Source organism: Malaclemys terrapin, chromosome 6, assembly GCF_027887155.1.
Source record: "Malaclemys terrapin pileata isolate rMalTer1 chromosome 6, rMalTer1.hap1, whole genome shotgun sequence".
NCBI lineage: Eukaryota > Metazoa > Chordata > Testudines > Emydidae > Malaclemys > Malaclemys terrapin.
In genome coordinates, this window is record NC_071510.1 from 90,485,532 (window position 1) to 90,504,441 (window position 18,910).

General features: G+C 40.5%; 1 protein-coding gene across 1 annotated transcript in view; it reads left to right on the forward strand.

Annotated features, from left to right (window-relative positions):
* Positions 1 to 4,280: 4,280 nt before the first annotated feature.
* The window catches only part of TENT2 (terminal nucleotidyltransferase 2), a 72,786-nt gene continuing 58,156 nt past the window's right edge, over positions 4,281 to 18,910 (forward strand). The window contains exons 1-6 of the mRNA XM_054032576.1: positions 4,281 to 4,440; positions 13,350 to 13,541; positions 14,302 to 14,427; positions 16,555 to 16,804; positions 18,558 to 18,672; positions 18,778 to 18,869. Coding sequence (XP_053888551.1) covers positions 13,387 to 13,541; positions 14,302 to 14,427; positions 16,555 to 16,804; positions 18,558 to 18,672; positions 18,778 to 18,869 — 738 coding nt within the window. The 5' untranslated portion in view covers positions 4,281 to 4,440; positions 13,350 to 13,386. The remainder of the gene's footprint in view (positions 4,441 to 13,349; positions 13,542 to 14,301; positions 14,428 to 16,554; positions 16,805 to 18,557; positions 18,673 to 18,777; positions 18,870 to 18,910) is intronic.

An 18,910-nucleotide genomic window follows, 5' to 3' on the forward strand; every position in this document is an offset into this window, starting at 1 on the left:
ATTCACTACATACTGTCCAACTTCCACAACAAGTGAGATAGGGGTTCAACTGAGAACAGCCTTGTTCACTACTCAACTCTGATTCATCCCCAGGGCACGGTCCAGCCTGTGCACTGAATGATGCAGGTATCCTGTGGTACATCCCAGTCTCTTTTCCCCTCCTATCATATCATCCCAAACAAGCCATGGGTCAGAGCTGGAATCAGAGTTGGGAGTCAAAGACCAGGGGCAAGCATCACAAACATATTGCCTCTATATAAATCCATGAGTGCAGCAGATGTGGTCGTCCCATCTTAAAAAAAGATATATTGGAATTGGAAAAGGGCAACAAAAATGATGAGGGGTATGGAACATCTTCCTTATGAGGAGAGATTAATAAGACTAGGACTTTTCAGCTTGGAAAAGAGATGACTAAGGAGGGATATGATTGAGGTCTATAAAATCATGACTGGTATGGAGAAAGTAAATAAGGAAGTGTTATTTACTCCTTCTCATAACACAAGAACTAGGGGTCACCAAATGAAATTAATAGACCGCAGGTTTAAAACAAGGTCAATGAATATGAATGAAGAAGACAGGAGTTGTGGTTTTAGCCATGTTGGTCCAAGGATATTAGAGAGACAAGGAAGGTGAGGTCAGGGTGGATAAAAATCAATGATTTTAAAAAAAATCTGATTTTTAAAATTTATTTTTTTTTTAATAAAATGCTTTTTGAGGATAAAACCTATCTAAAGATAGTTTTAATTAAGATACATTATAGCTCAAAGATATCTCATCATGGAATAGGAATTATAAATTCTACTTCTATAGTATGAGACAATATATTCATGTAATGTTTAAGAAAAGTTTTGTAAATGAATTCCAATAGTTCATGGATTACGGACCCAATTTTATGAGGTTCCAGGGGCTTCTGTATAGATTATGTAGGTTAATCTTTGTATCTACCCAATGTGACTCAGTGGTCAGTCTAGAAGATACCATCAGAGATGCTTAGTTTTGCAGTTCTCAATCTGTGAATTTGTGTCTCCAGAGATAACATGCTTGTTAACAGCAAAAATGTTTTAAAATAAATAAATAAATATATAGAGGTGAGAAATAACAGACCTCAACCCTATTATCCCTCTGCAAATTTGTGTACAAAGAGTCAATTTCTTACCTCTCTCTAAAAGTGCAGTTTCAAAAAGTTCAATGACTAGAAGATTGTTGGGGGTGGAATAGATCTGGACAAGGAGAAGAAGTCTGGAGATAAATGTGAGAAGGGAGGGACAGGCAGTAGAAACAAAAGTGAAACTGTTTGAGCACCATATTCCAGAAGTCTTGAGGTCTTTCTGAGTGTAGCCTTCATTGACTTGAGATCTACCATGCCATTCTCTCACTAGAAGGGAAAACCTATAATAGCAGCAGGCCGTGAAAGAGACTCAGTTTGGGAATATTTTAATGAAGTTCCTCTATCTGTGGGTAAGACAGGCATGTGTGCAAAATGCAAACAGTGCAACAACGAAATGCCAGGCCTGGTTGCCCGAATGAAACATCATGAGAAGTGTTCCTTCTCAGGAGGAAGCTGCATTGAAGATGATGAAAGGAACATGTCTGAACATGCAGGACCTTCAGGTTGGTAAATGTTTTTATTTCATACTTCTTTCTTAAGGACTGCCTGTCTTCCTTCTGGACTATTCTTGAATTCTCATGTTAGAGCAAAAAATACAGTTGCTACTCTATGGTACTATCATTTTAGATGCAGTTATGATAAAAAATAGATAGCTGAAATAGGCAGATCTTCCTTTTACAATTTCACCTTTAAAGTAGTACTGAGTGTCAGTGAATGCAATGAGTAATACTAAATGAGCAGTATAGTAATAATAATAATTAAATAACTGCATTGACTTAGTTTGTTTAGGAGAATCCATCCTCAACATACAGGATTCTGAAGACTATCCACCTTCAAGGTCACCATCATTTTCTATAGTTTCAGAGTTATCTGCCAATGATAGTGTTTCAGTCACATCATGTATGTCACATAGCCACAGTATATCACCTGTAGCAAAAAGAAAAAAAAATCTCCATCATCCAGAAACAACTGTAGATAAGTTTGTCATAAGACCCAGCAGATTACAAAAAGAGGTAATTGATGAAAAAATTGTCCGATTTGTTTATGCAACAAACTCTCCTTTTCATATGATTGAGAACCCACACTTCATTAACATGGTTCAGTCATTAAGACCATGATACAGTCCACCCAACAGAGCAGATGTTGCAGGAAAATTGCTGGATAAAGTACATGAAAGAGAAATTGAGCAGTGTGCAAAAGGTCTAGAGGATGAAATTGTTAATCTGAGTCTTGATGGGTGGAACAATGTCCACAATGATCCTGTGCTATGTGCTTGTGTTACCACAGAAGAAGGGAATGTTTTCCTTACAGAAACAATTGATACATCAGGAAATGCACACATAGCAGAATACTTACAAGAAGCAGCAGTAAAAGCTATAACAAACTGTGAAAAAAATCAAATGTCTAGTCCACAGCTTGGTCACAGACAATGCTGCAAATATATCCAAGATGAGAAGAAATTTAGAAGAGAGTGAAGAGAATCCCAAGATAGTAACATATGGTTGCAGTGCTCATTTGATGCACCTCCTAGCCAATGACTTCAGTGTTCCAGAAATAATGGCTAGTAATATGGAAGTATTTTGCAATTTCAACAACAACCACTTCGCAGCAGCTGCTCTGAAAAAAGTGGGAGGAACCAAGCTAACTCTCCCACAAGACGTGCGATGGAACTCAGTAGTGGACTGTTTTGAGCACTATATCAAGAACTGGCCTAATCGGATGACAGTTTGTGAACAAAACTGTGAAAAAATAGATGGCACTGTCACAGCCAAAGTTCTCAACACTGCGCTTAAGAGAAATCTTGAACACACGCTGAGTACCCTGAAGCCTATTTCTGTAGCCTTGAACAAAATGCAGAGAAATAGCTGTTTTATTGCTGATGCTGTTGAAATTTGGAAGGAACTGAGTGAGATCTTAAAAAGAGAAACATGCAATGACAGAGTTAAATTACAAGCATAAAAAACCAAATGGGACAAGTACTATCATCTATTTTTTCACCATATTCATACTATAGAATTAGAATTTATAATCCCCATTCCATAAGATATTTTTGAGCTATAATGAATCTTAATTAAAACTTTCTTTTAAGTTCTTTAGATAGGTTTTTTCTTCAAAAAGCATTTTATATAAAAAAAAGATTTGAATAAAGATCAGATTTTTTAAAATCATTGATTTTTATCCCCCCAGTAGTGTGTGACTTACATTGGTGAGAGCAAGGTAGTAGCCTAGACTGTTACAAAGTTTAGGTCGACATAAGCTGCCTTAGGACGATCTAACTCTGTAGTGTAGACCAAGCCTTAGTCTGCAAAGTCTTTCAGTGCTAAATCCATCAGTGAGTTCAGAAAACAAGATATCTGTAGTGCTATGTTTATACTTTCCAACCCTAGATACCAGGCCATAAACTACCAGCTCTTCTCATCCCTTCCTCAAAAGTCTGTACACTAAAAGAGCATCCACATCTGAAGCCCTTCCAAGGAGGATGGAAGTTGGGAAAGAGAAGAAAGTGTTTAGAGACAGGAACAGCCTAATTTTTAGTGCATGGAGAGGAAAATATTGCACTCTAAAGCAACAGTCCAAATGCAACCTGGCTACAGATTAACACATTGCTACAGGACATGATTAGCTGTAAGGAGCTGTTCCTGTGCCCTCTTTCCCAGTTCCACCGCCTACGCTTGTGCCCTACAGCTTCCAGCAGCCTAGGCGGGATCATCTCAGCGGGGGGTCACCTCTTAAAGCACAAACTCTGTGTACCCCAAGGGTAAATGGCAACGCCCTGATGTAAGTTATCCTGATGCAAAAGACCATTAACCCCATTGCCGCAGCGTGAGGGCAGCGCCGCCTAGCGGCGGAGCTCGCACCGCAGTGAAGGTGGGTGACAGCCTCCAGGAGGCTCACACCGGTGCAGCAGGAGTGGGGAGGGCTGTGCCCGCTCCCAGAGAGTTCGTCCCAGGACGAGGGAGGCCCCCAAAGGACTCGCTCGTCCCAGCGCCCACGGGCAGGGAACAGAAAAAAACGCCGCTGCCACCCGCATCTGTGTACCAGAGCCCCACGTCTTCGGCACGGGGGCGCAGCGCATGCGCACGGTGACCCGCGTGAGGCAGGGAATGGGAGGGGCGGAGAGCTCACGTCCTGCCGGCTCGTTGTGGATCCGGGTCAGAGGGCGGCTCTCAGCTGGGCAGCCCCTGGCCCGGTTGGCTTCCGGCGAACTCCTGCCGGCGGAAAGCAGAGCGAGCGCCCGCCGCTGACTGCCCGGGGCCGGCACGGCGCTGCGTCCTACGCGGGGCTGGCGAGGCCCCGGCTCCTCCGCTGCCCGTCCCTGCCCCCGGACTGGAGTAAGTGTCCCGGCCGGGGCGCGGGTGCCAGCCTCGGGGTCCTCTCTCCTGGGTGGCCGCGGGTGAATCGTTGCTCAGGACACAGGGGAAGGGCCAGGGCCCCGCGCTCCGCTTCCGCCCCCCACTCGCTGCTGGGACAGAGGTATTGCGCCTGGTGTGAGGGCCGGCAAGGCGCGGGGGGGCACTGGAGGTGTGGGGGGATGTGTGGGGTCCAGAGCTGGGAACTTTGGCACTGGGTGGGGGATAAGAACGGCTGTACTGGGTCAGGATATTGGGCCATCTAGCCCAATATCCTGTCTTCCCACAGTGGCTAATGGCAGATGCCTTATAGGGAATAAACAGAACAGGTTATCATCAAGTGATCCATCCCCTGTCCCCCATTCCCAACTTCTGGCAAACAGAGGCTAGGGAGACTTCAGAGCATGGTTTTGCATCTCTGTCTATCCTGGCTAATAGCCATTGATGGGCCTATTCTCCATGAACCTATCTAGTTCTTTTTTGATTCTTGTTATAGTCTTGGCCTTCACAATGTCCTCTGGCAAGGAGTTCCACAGGTTGACTGAGCATTGTGTGAAAAAAATACTTCAATTTGTTTGTTTTAAATCTGCTATCTATTGATTTTATTAGGGTGACCCTTAGTTCTTGTGTTATGAGAAGGAGTAAGTAATACTTCCTTATTTACTTTCTCCATACCAGTCATGATTTTTTGGGCCTTTATCATATTCATACAACTAATCATTTTTGTTGTCCTTTTTCCATTTTCCAATTCCAATACATCATTTTTTGAGATGGGGTGATCACATCTGCACTCACAGATGTATATAGAGGCAATATGATATTTTCTGTTTTATTATCTTTCCCTTTTCTAATGATTCCAAACATTGTTGGCTTTTTTTTACACCACTATTTACCTCTCTGCATTCTGAAAACTGATCATTTATTCCTACCCTTTGTTTCCGATCTTTTAATCAGTTTCTGATCCATCAGAGGACTTTCCCTCTTATCCCATGACAGCTTACTTTGCATAAGATGTGAGGGGTACAGAGCTGGGGCCTGGGGTACAGAGCTGGGGGCACTGAAGGTGTGTGGCAGGGTAGGTGCGGGGTATAGTGCTGGGGTCGCCTAGGGCACTGGATGTGTGTGCAGAGATATGTGGGGTACAGAGCTGGGGGCTCGGGCCCTAGAGGTATGGGGGGTACAGAGCTAGGATGTACGACTTGGGCAAAGGTACTGTTCTGTGGTGTGGGGGCTGGCAAGATATGGGGGGATGTGCTCGTGGCACTAGAGTACAGAACACTTGAGGGGTGTGTGTGGGGTGGGTTGTGGTGTAGTGCATAGCTGGAGGCTCAGGGGCACCAGGTGCAGGGCACTGGAGGCATATGTATGGCGTGCATGCTAGGGTCTGGAGGCACTAGGCCACAGCACACTGTAAATGCAAGTGGGACTCCATGGGGTTGGAAGCATGCGGTGTGTATATTGGTGCAGTTGTTGGTGAGCATGGAAACACAAAGGTGGGTATGTAATGTAACCTAAGCTTTGCAAAATGGTTCCACAATTCTGCAGAGCACTGGTGAAACAGACTGGAAATTCTACATTTAAATGAAATAACTGTTTTTAGTGATTTAAACATGAACTGAATAATGGGCTGAATCCAATAGCCCCGGTTCCATTTATTTTTATATATTATTCAACGTATTTTATGCTGTCCCCATATTTTTAGTTTTTATTATGCCAAAGATATTTGTATTGGTGGTACAGAACTGAATTGGAGAAGTTGTTGAAGAGAAATTAGAGGATTTTGGGGCAACTGGGTAGGGGATACCTGGGACTTTTAGCAGCTGGTAAGATGTTTATAATAGATTTATAGATTTCAGGCAAGAAGGGACCATTGTGATTATCTAGTCTGACCTCTTGTACAACACAAGCCATAGAATTTCCCCAAAATAATTCTTAGACTAGATCTTTTAGAACAATATCCAATATTGATTTAAAAATCATCTGTGACTCTTGGTAAGTTGTTCCAATGGTTAATTACTCTCACTGTTAAAAATTTACACCAGAGTGGGGGAGCAAGGATCCAAGGATTTCATTAGCCCTTTTGTGGCTCTTTTGGCCATAGCATTGCTGCAGGAGCTCATGTTCAGCTGATTGTTCACCATGACTCCCAATCCTTTTCAGAGTCACTGCATCCCAGGAGAGAGTCCCCCATCCTGTAAGCATGGCCTACATTCTTTGTTCCTAGATGTACGTTTACTTTAGCCCTATGAAAACGTATATTGTTTGCTTGTGCCCAGTTTACCAGGGGATCCAGATTGCTCTATATCAGTGACCTGTCCTCTTAGTTTTTTTCCACTCTCTCCATTTTTGTGTTAGCTATGAACTTTATCAGTGACTATTTCACATTTTCTTCCAGGTCATTAATAAAAATCTTACATAGTGTAGAGCCAAGAACTGATCCCTGTGTGGTCCTACTAAAAACACACTTCATGGATGACGATTCCCTGTTTACAAATACATTTTGAGACCTGTCAGTCAGTTTTTAAGCTGTTTAATGTGTGCCATGTTAAAAAGAACTAGGTAGATATAAAATAATCAAATTGAATGTGGTACCAAGTCAAGCGCCTTGCAGAAGTCTAAGTATATTATGTCAAAACTATTACCTTTATTATCCTAGTTTGTAATCTCATCTAAAATAGATATCAAGTTATTTTGACAATCTATTTTCCATAATCCCATATTGATTGGCATTAATTATATTAGTTTCCTTTAATTCTTTATTAATCAAGTCCCAAATCAGCTGCTCCATTATCTTACCTAGGATCGATGTCAGACTGACAGGCCTAATAATAAATAAATAATAAATTAATGGAGATATCCTATCTCCTAGAACTGGAAGGGACCTTGAAAGGTCATCGAGTCCAGTCCCCTGCCTTCACTAGCAGGACCAAGTATTGTTTTTTGCCCCAGATCCCTAAGTGGCCCCCTCAAGGGCTGAACTCACAACCCTGGGTTTAGCAGGCCAATGCTCAAACCACTGAGCTATCCCTCGCCCATTCTATTCACCCTTTTAAAATATTGGCATTGCATTAGCTTTCTTCCAGTCTTCTGGAACTTCCCTGGTGTTCCAAGCTTTCTTTAAGATCAACATTAACAGTCCACTAAACTCCTCATCCAATAAACTCCTCACCAATTCTTTTAAAACTATTGGATGCAAGTTCTCTGGACCTGCTGATTTTAAAAATGTCCAACTTTAGTATCTGCTATTTAACATTCTCCTGAGATATGGAATGGAAAGAGAGTTATATGATATGAGTACATCATCTCTCTTTTTTCCCAAATACAAAACAGAAATATCTATTGAACATTTCTGCCCTTTCTGCATTATTGGTAATTCTACCGTTTCCATTTAATAATTGACCAATACCATTGTTAGAATTTCTTTTGTTCCCAATATACTTTAAAAACTCTTTATCATCCTTAACTTGGCTGTCAATAGGTTTCTCTTGTGTCCCTTTGCTTCCTTTATCAATTTTCTATAAGTCCTAGCATCTGATTTATATTCAGAACTATCACCTTCTCTTTTCTTCTAGTTGTTATATTTTTTTATGGCTCTTTTCACTTTCCCTCTAAACCAGGCCATTTTTTTAACCCAGATGGCCTTCTTTCTTGATAGTGGCTTTTGGGGCATCTAGTAAAAGTATTCCTAAATAATTCCCAATTAACACTCAAATTTTTCTGATTAAATTCTTCCTCCCAGATGATTTGACTCGTAATTGTATTCAACTTTGTGAAATTGGCCCTTTTAAAGCACCAAGTATATATATTACTGGTCTGGACTTTATTCTGCTTGCACATTATAAATGTGACCAAGTCATGATCACTTGTACCTAAGTTACCATTAATTTTAAGTTCTGTGATCATTTCTTCATTATCTATCAAGATGAGGTCTAATATAGAGTTTCCCCCATCTTGGATGAAACAATTTCTGAGCCAGGAAGTTGTCATTTACAATATTTAGAAATTCCAAAGATATTTTGGTACTGGCAGCATGAGTCCTCCAGCATGTGTCACCCAGATTGAAATCCCCCATTATCAGCGCTTTTTTCTGTAAGTAGATAAAGGAGCTAGTTATCTGTTTACTTAGTGTGTTTTGTATCAAAGGGGTAGCCGTGTTAGTCTGGATCTGTAAAAGCAGCAAAGAATCCTGTGGCACCTTATAGACTAACAGACGTATTGGAGCATGAGCTTTTGTGGGTGAATACCCACTTCTTCGGATGCTGCTTTTAGACTATCAGGTTTTGGAAGGGACCTTAGGAGGTCATTTAGTCCAACCCCCTGCTCAAAGCAGGACCAATCCCCAGACAGATTTTTGCCCCGATCCCTAAATGGCCCCCTCAAGGATTGAACTCACAACGCTGGGTTTAGCAGGCCAATGCTCAAAACACTGAGCTATCCCTCCCCCCAATAGTGTGTTTTGAAGTTCTGTAGCAGCAACTAATTCCTCATTGTGTGCTTTAATTGTTAGGACATTGATCCATAAGCATTCAAGATAATTTTCTTCTGAGTTATCAGTGACTTGGAAACAAGTACACCTCTACCCCAATATAACGCTGTTCTCGGGAGCCAAAAAATCTTACCGCGGTATAGGTGAAACCGCATTATATTGAACTTGCTTTGATTCGCCAGAGTGCGCAGCCCTGCCCCCCCCCTCCCGGAGAGCTGCTTTACCGCGTTATATCCGAATTTGTATTCTATCGGTTCGCGTTATATTGGGGTAGAGGTATAATACAATTTTTTTACATAGAGCCAGGGCCGGCTCTAGGTTTTTTGCCGCCTCCGAGAGTGCAACTGCTGAAGCAAAAAAAAAAAAAAAAAAGCACAACTGCCGCCCCTGGAAGGCCACCCCTGCAGTTGTGCCGCCCCTGGTGCCTAGAGCCGTCCGTGCATAGAGCACCACTCCCACTCCTCTTTTGATCACTTGATCCTTCCTACATAGGTTTTAACCATTGATTTTTAACCTTCAGTAAAGGGAATTATCCCACCAGATTTCAATTATACCAACTAGATCAAATTTATGCTCATAAATGAGAATTCCTCTTGTTTGTTTCCCAGGCTCCTAACATTGGTGCATAGGCAATTAAAGAATTTCTTCTCTTCATGTCCTTTTGTTTCTTGATTAATTTTGTTCTCAACATCTTGATTTTTATGTGGCGTGCTCAGACCTTCCCTCTTTTACCCTCCTCTTTTGTTATTAGTTTAACCACCTCCTGACTCCTCTAGCTAGCCAGCCAGCCCCTGAGAAGATTGGTCCCCGTTCTGCTGAGCTGGAGGCCATCCAAACTTTATAGCTCCCTTTTCCCACAGACGATGGACCCAGAACGCCTCCACCAAGCACCCCGAATCTCCACCCCTCTGATCCTCACCTCCTGCATCCAGAGGACTCCTGCACTCAGACCTTTCTCCCTGCTGAGCCCCCATCCTCCGCACCTGGACCCCCTGGAAAGCCCCTCCTTCCTGCATCAGGACTCCCATTCCTGCACGCAGACCATCCCCCGCTGAGCCCCCTGCACTCAAACCCCCACCCCAACGAGCCTCTCACCCCACTGAGCCCCAGTCAGCTGCACCTGGAACTCCACCCCACCAAGCCCCATTCCCCCAGCACCTGGATTCCCTCCTGCCGAGCCTCATTCCCCCACAGCCTCCCTGCTTAACCCCAACCATCTTCACCTGGACCCTCCCCTGCAGAGTCCCATCTCCCCTGCACGTGGAACCCCCCCAATGAGCTGCCTGCACTCAGATTGCCCCACACAGAACCCCCTCTCACCCCACACCTGGATTCCCCCACAGTAAGGGGGGAATTCTCCTTGGATTCTGCTGGGCTGAGCCTGTTTGTCCCATACCTGGATAGCAGGAGAGCTCTTTGTGGACAAGCTTGATTTTTCTTATAGGTTGGGCTGAGCAGTCATTCACAGGTGTGTCCTGTACATCTCTCCGTTCCTTTGGAACAGCTGGATCTTGAGAGGTCTCTTCCACAGTTTCCGCGTTGAGGACCTGGTATCAATTGGAAACTCCTCTAGCTTTGTAGAATTCCTCTTGATCCTTGTCTTTCTCTCTCTCTCTCTCTCTCTCTCTCTCTTCCTTGGTGGCCAGCTCTTTGAACCTGGAGTACTGATATTTCCTGAATCTGGCTGTCTAGAATCCTTAGCTTCTCTGATTCTCAGCAGTGTCTCTAATTGCCCCTCCAATCCAAGTGGGTGTCATTTTAGGTTTGTCAGCTATGCATGTTAGGACTTGTCTGTATGGGGAAATCTACCAGCATTACCATGCTGCTGTAGTTATATTGGTATAAATCCCCATGTGGCAGTATGATGATGCTGGTAAATTTCCCCATTAAGACAAGCCCTTACTAAATGTTTCTACTAAGACAGTCAGTAATGAAAATTAATTTAAATATTAACATAGTTATCATTAAGCTTGAAAATTATCACCATTTGCACAAACTGAGCAGTTCAGATCTCTGAGCCATGTGTTTAGGTTGTATTCTGATTGAGGAAAATAACTGGTGCATTGATTTATACTTGGTTCACGGGTTTTTCACAACCATTTTTAAAAGAAAGTTTTTGGATTCTGAAGCACATTTTCTTGCAAAGGATATGTTCAGGTTTTGTCGCTGCGGGGGGGGGCTGTCCTGGAATACACAAGGACTTAGCGTATATGAAGGGATGTATCTGGTGCTGGAAATGGGACTGGAGCAGTTTTTGTTTCTATGATATATGGTTTCTCTTTTCTTAAGCAATTGGGAAATTCCCACCGAGTTCCTTAATGGTTTAACTTTTTTTTTTTTTTTTAGCATGAGCATATCAGTGTTGTGGGTGGCGTTTTTTTTTTTTTTTTTTGGTGGGGTAGTGTTTATAAAATCAAGTTGACAACCTAAAAATGTGGAAATATCTAATTTTATTTCCAAATTATTTTTAGGCATTCCGATGAAAAAGGTTGTTTGTGCATAGGGATGTTTGTATAATCTTAACTCTCGCAGCCAGTGGGGCTACTTATGTGTTGGGATTTGTGTTTGGGTTTAAGACCCTGAACATGAAACTGACTATAAAGAAAATTGAAAAAACTCTCTGGCTTTCACTGCAGCAAATAGAAATGTGAAAAGTAAACAGCAATATGCAGTGATTAGCAAACTGGATTTGAAAATTCTTCTGAGGCAGCGTTAGTAATTTAAGAAAGGAAACTTGTTTATAACGTAAATTGAGTTTAAGAAGAAATGCTCAGGAACTTCTGTAGTACATTATAATTCTGTGTCTAATTTGTATTAAAGATGACGTTTTTTAATGTCTGTTTTTTCTCTTTTAATCCATCTGATTTTTCTGATTCTATACAATGTATGTAATTTTAAATGATACATTTTGGCATTTTCCTACATGGTGGCAAATGAAAATAGTAGGTTAGATAAACTGTAACAGACTCACAAATGTTTGTCACAGTCAGCTGAAGCAATGTGTAATAAAAAAAAAAAATCAAACTTTTACTACTATTGCCTTAGAACAGTGGTTCTCAAACTTTTTTTTTTCCACGGACCACTTGAAAATTGCCAAGGGTCTCGGCAGACCACTTCATGATTTTTCCAAATGTTGTTTGTACCGTTAGCTAACTATTGTAAAGCGCTTTGGATAAAAGCGCTATATATATATATATAAAAAAGCTTAATTATAATAAACATTTTTTGTTCTACAAATAAAAACGCACAACTCATATTTTAATATCCGGAGTCTTACCTTTCTAATGCGATGGATGTGCCCTCTCTCCCCTGCTGCGCCAGCGCCTGAGCTGGGGCTGGGAAGGCAGTGGGAGGGTGTCTCTCCCCCTGCCACAGCAGCCACAGAGCTGAGGCTGGGAAGGAGGGCCGTCTCTCCCCAGCAGCCGCAGCCCTGGAGCTGGGAAAAGTCGCCTCTTTCTCTGCTGCCGCAGCCCTGCACGTCCCAAATTCTCCCCCACCCCCTCATCTCACCCCACTGCCCCCTCCCACCTACCCTCTATTCCCCCCAAGGCTACCACCTCACCTTACATGTGTGTCTCCTCCAGGGTCCAGGCATCTAATTAGTGGAGCCACGCCTGCGCGGCTCCACTAATTAGATGGGTGGCCCTTCATTCTCTTGCGTGTGGCCGCCCATGCATGCACTTTAGAGGGAACTATCCACAGACCACCTGAATGGAGCTCACATACCACTGGTGGTCCATGGACCACAGTTTGAGAACCTCTGCCTTAGAACTCTATCCTGTAAACATGCATATGAGTAACTTTATGCATGTGAACAGTTCCATTGAACTCATTTATATTGTTGAAACTGAAATCATTTTAAAACTCTAAATTACATTTCACCAGTAATGTTGGCTGCTTACTTTTTGCATATTCATCTTGAACATGATAATATATTAGTTTTGTTTTATTTTATGGTCAGTTGCACCTTCTGGTTCTTATGTAGTAACTGAGTACTATTTTGTTTCTTTTGGGGTATTGCCTAGAAATGTTTAACTCCAAGTAGACTATTTACATGGAAATCAATTTTCAACAAGACAGTGGAAACGCCTACCTTAGGTTTTATAAAACATTTTAAACAAAAATTAGATATGGGGAATTAATCAAAATTTCCCTTTAAAAGAATTTGCTAAATCAAGGTAACTACTTGTTAAAATGATTTTGTTTTACACAGTGTCTTCTCAGAGGTGATAAAATACCCATAGGACAAGGCTGAGAAAATCTAAGGTGACTTCTAGAAATCTGTTTGAGTATTCTAGTTGTTCAGTGGCAAAATAGTTAAATCAATGCATGATTTGAAAAGTAGTACATAATTAGTATTTTGTTAGCTGCCTAATTTCAGGATTTTTTTGAAATGTTGATCTAGGTAGAAGAATACATGTTCACTTTCAGTGAAGAAGAGCATGTTCCCAAATTCCTCCAACTTGGGTCGTCCACCCTTTCTTCCAAAACATCAGCAGCACAATAATTTCTTCAATGAGCTTCCTCTGAACATACCACCCACTCTTCTCTCTCATCAGCAAATTGTTGATGCTCGGTTCAACTTTCAGAATGCAGCGTAAGTACAGTAGAATTTCAGAGTGGGAAATGGTTCCTGAAAGGCCTGAGCCTTTTTTTTTAAACTGAGCTCGGTTGGAGGGAGGAATCAAATGAAGCTAATTCTCAGAGAATTAACAAATGTCACTGTCAAATCAGGCCCCAAATTTATCTTCCTTAAATAGAAATTACTTTCCTTCAATCACTGGAAGGATATATTTTTCCAATATTTTACACTTTGTCATATAAAATATTTTAATTTTGTTTAGAAATTTATCAATTTCTAAACATGGATTTGCATTATCTCTCTTGGTGGCCTGCATATTCCATTACTGTTCAGTGGTGGATGAAATACACACCAGAGCAATACATGATGCATCACAGCAGTGGGAGCTAGTAATCCACAGTGGGTCTTTGAGGATCTTAAATTGAGAATGGGTGGGGGTGGAGAGTCAACGGAGGAGATGAATAAGGGAAAGGAACATTTGGCTGAGGTTAAGTTTTAAAGCATGAATGTTCTCTTGAGAAATTCATGTTAACACTAAGTATTGTTTTTGAGTGAGTTTGCAAAGTTCCTTTTGTATTTGTACTCTGCACAGTGACTACCTCATTTTCTTATTCTAGTCAATTTCATCCTGTGAAAAGTATTCTTCTCCTCCTCCTTTCAAATCTAAAGAATAGACATACTACTTCTAACAAATAGGTTATAGTTGGGGTTTTCTGCTTAATTTTTTTGTTGAAAAGTGTAAAAAAATATTCTGAATAATAATTATGTACTGCAGTCTTTCTAGAGCTCTCTTGAGTGGGAACCTTTCAACTATTCCAGCTGTTTCGCCACAGCCATTGACGTATGGAAATGGCAGCTCAGGACCTGCATCAGCTGCCCCCACATTATTCCGAGGCAGGAAGTAAGTATTTGTTAGTGTATAATTACTTATGCTTGTAATGCACGAAAAGGTGATTTTCTGAGAGACTTGATGGTGAAATCAATTTGCAATTTTTATTTAAAATTGTCTAGAATCAGGAATATTGAATAAGAAGTTTATGATCAAGTAGATACAAGTGCATGCATAGCAGCATTTTTAAGCGTTCATACACCTGCTTGTGACAATATTAGCTGTAGTAGAAAAGTGCTTGGCATATACTGCTCTTTTATTTCCTTTTCAATTACTAGTGGCCCCTCCGCCATCTGACTTGCAAATCAGGGCCCTGATTCTGTATAAACAAACACACACATGTTTTTAACTTGAAGTAGATTAGTGTCAGTAATTTGATTAAAAATTATGAGGAAGTAAAAATTCAAGTTGAGTAGAACTGCTTTTTCAATGTACATTGTATGTAGATTATGATGTTTCTGTGACATACAAAACAGGAAGTTTGCAGTTTGTTTACCTCTGCATCTGAGAGCGTGTTTGCAGTACAGTATTAATTAAATTTAACCTTTATAACTTTATATATATATATGAAACAAGTAAGATTCTTGCTTTTTGGAATTTTGTAAGCAAGTTGTGGCTATTCTACAATAAACAAACAAACTTACACTTAACTTTGTGTCCCTCTCAGTTGTCTTAGGTTTTTCTGAAAGGGAAATTCCAGATGGAAACTGGGTTTTACTCAGTGTTGTCAAGCTGGATTTAGATGGAAATTGGAATTCAAGTAAATGTGCAAAAATAGGATACATAAGGAAAAAATAATCAAAACATGTTTTTGCATTTAAACTGATTATTTATTAAACAAAGGAAGTATTAACTGTAGCTAACAAATTGACAGATTTAAAAATCTGGCCATGGTGACAGAAGCAAAGGTATTTAGGTGTCTAGAAATGCAGATAGACACCCTTTGAAAATCCCGTTGGCAAACATCTGCATCTGTAGGTGACTAAATATCTTTGAAAATCTGTCCCCATGTCCTTTGTTTTTAGAATTTGTATATCTCATCCTCTCCCACCTGATTTTTACTCATAGATTGGAAGAGGAAACCAACATATCTGTTTTTAAAATTCCCAATCAGTTTCTCAAATTTCAGATTTTTATTTTAAACAGGTTTATTTTTTTAAAAGAAAAGTTCGTTCATGGTGCATTTTTGTAAAGAATAAATATACTTTTCTTTTATATTCATGTTTTCTTTGTATACAAAACTAGAGCATCCTCTTCTGTACGACAGCTGTTTGAAAGTAAAATGTATAGACTCTAACATCTAATACAGCTTTATCACAATGGGAGTTGGAAATGTCAGGATGAATGTAAGACCACAACATCACATCATAAAGTATATTTAGATTTCTAAAGCTAATAAGATCATGCTCAATTATATTGTTTGTGTTTGAAATGGACACGTTAACTTTGAGCCACATTGATGAATGCATTAAACTATAAATATTTGCCAAATGAATAGTGGTTCTTTTTTGCCCAGATTACACATTTTACTGTCTGTACAATCTAAACCTACACAGACAAATTCTACATTTTGAATGGCTATTGTGGTAAGTTTCTCTCTTTCTCCCCTTCCCACCCTTGAATTTATCAAATTTGTCACTGGGTATACACACTGGACACAACTTTTCACTGCACCAATGTTGATGTAATTTACAAAAACACACTTTTCAGTAGTGAGTATTTCAGAAAAAAAAGTATAGTATTTTCATAAAAATAGTCTGACCAGACTTCAGCTTGGTTAGTTATATTTTTGCCTAACCGAATTCACCATTTAGTTTCAGTTGACGATGGTATTCATTTTACTGTTGTATAATGTAAATTGTGCCACTAAGCAGCTGATGGTGCATTGCACTTCGGAGTTTAGTGCACTTCAGCGGTTATCCATTCTCTTATGTTCTCCATTCAAGATTTTGATTTACTTAGTATCTAGGATGGGCGTACCTTTTTGTTTTTTAAAAAAAACTTGGTTTTGCTGAAATATTCACTGTAATTAACTGTTAGTATTTGTACTTCAGGCTCTACTTTAAGTAATTCATTATTGGATGTTGGTACATGTTTAAATTACAAACTGGAGGGATATTGTCTTTGTTTTTTTTGCAGGAGGCTAAGTGAACAAAATGTTCCTTATGATGTCAAACGTCAGCGGTTTCATTCACCTCATTGTGAGTCAACTCTAGTTAACCAAACAGTGCCTTTACCAGAAGAACGCAGATACTCATTCCCCGGATCAATTCCTTCACCATTGTTTCATGCACATTACATACCAGATTTGACTGGATGTGTTCCACCTTTGCGAGATGCTCCATTTCCAGACCCTATAGAAACCACGCTCCCTGTGGCCAAAGATAAGGTAATGCTAACACAGGCCTGAGTTTTACTTTCTTCTTGTGAGATGTTCATATTTTATCATTTATATGAAAAAAGTATAAAGAAAACATTTAATGCTAGTGATTTTTCTTAAGTATTAAAGGTAAGACACCACTCTGTTTTAAAAAGGGTTACCTAGGAAGATGGTGGAATCTCCATCCTTAGAGGTTTTTAAGGCCTGGCTTAACAAAACCCAGGCTGGAATGATTTAGTTGGGTTTGGTCCTGCTTTGAGCAGGGGGTTGGACTAGATGATCTCCTGAGGTCTCTTTCAACTCTAATAGTCTATGATCTATTAACGAATTTAAATGAGCTAGTTATACTACTACTTGTCACTTGCATGATGCTTATACAGAGCACTTACAAACATTAACTAATTTAAGTCTGTTCTCCAGCTAGTAGGGAGACCCTTGTCTCTCAGGTTGCCAAGAAAACTTTTTTGGGGATTCTATGGCAGTATCTGCTGCTGGGTTTAACAAACATGGCTGCTGGGGTGCGTTCATGCAAGGGGCAGAGAATGTCTCTAGCTCAACGCTACCTCCCTGTTTTCTTCCTACATGTGGATCTCATGAAATCTGCATATGGGTCAGGCAGAGTGCAAATCATAGGGGTCTCCATTTGTTGCATCACCTGTGAAACAGCAGAGATAAGACTAATAAGGAAAAAGACCAGTAGCATGGGAGATGGCTCCCTTTGTAGTGTAATGAGAGAGCTGTAGAGAAGCCTCTCTACCCAAACCGGGAGGAGGTGAGGGAGAATTTATCATTCCAGTTCTGGGGATGTGTAAGGGAGGAAAAAGCTTTTTGCTGTATCCTGCATCTTCTAGGATGTGTGGGAGGAGGGGCATAGTGGATATAATCAGAGCCGGTGGTAGGCATAAGCAGACTAAGCAATTGCTTAGGGTCTTGAGCAGCTCAAGGGTGCCACCTATTCACTTTTGGGGGTGGCAAAAATATTCCTGCTTAGGGCCCCCAGTGAGCTAGCACCACCTCTGGATATAATGTTTTCAGAGCCACAAAATAAGAACAAAGCCTGCTGCAGCCTTTTCTTTTGAAATTGAAAGACTGTAGTGCATTATGTAACAAATAACAGGGAAGTGCCATGTTAGAATTTTCATTTTTAATAAGGTCAAGAATGTATTTTATAAGGTGTTGTTATACTACTGTGAAAATACTTACTTCAAGATGATGATGATTATTATAATGCATAGCTATACAGTAGATTAAGAAAAACTAATGTTTGTTTCCAAATAAAACGAGAATTTTTCTGCCAGATAGCTAGTGTCTTGATTTTTCCTCTCATGCAAACTGTCTTCAAAACAGTATTTTTAATATTTGTTTTTCCTGACATTGATAACTTTAAATTTCCTATTTGTTTGAGTCAGTAGAAAATATTTGTAGCCTTTAGGGCTGCTCTTTGCTTGGAAGGTTGCAGATATTGCCTGGCTGAAGATGGAAATTGGCCTGCTGTGGATAGATAGCCTCTCTCCACATGTTGGCCAAATCAGTCTTGTGTGGGTGATTAAGGTGAATTTGAGCTGGATAAGGCTCTAAGAGTGAATAGACTTTGGAAGCTAATATAGACATATATATTATATGTATGTTATTGGCTCTTAATTATGATGTATTCTGTCTTCTGTTTTTCATATAACTGTATTTTTCACGGGAATTTTTCACCCATTATCTGTATTTTTTGCCCATTATAAAAGTTTTTTTGTGTGTGTGGGGGGGTGTTAAGTTAAGTCAACAGGTTCTGGAGTTGTTTCAAGCGTGTCAGCAACAAACCTGCGACTTGAACAAAAAAGAGCTCTGCCGAACGGAACTCCAGAAGGAAATTCAGCGAATTTTTCCACGTATGTTATTTTAGGCTTTTAGTACATATTTGAATATTCAGATACATGATTTTGTTCTAGCTAAGAAAAGTTCTCAAGCTTCATTCTATGGTTCTGTTGCTACAGAGAGCAGACTCTTCTTGGTTGGATCCTCACTGAATGGATTTGGTACTCGTAGCAGTGATGGTGACCTGTGCCTGGTGGTTAAAGAGGAGCCAGTAAGTTGCTTTAAAAAACATGTTAAAATGGGAAGACTGTT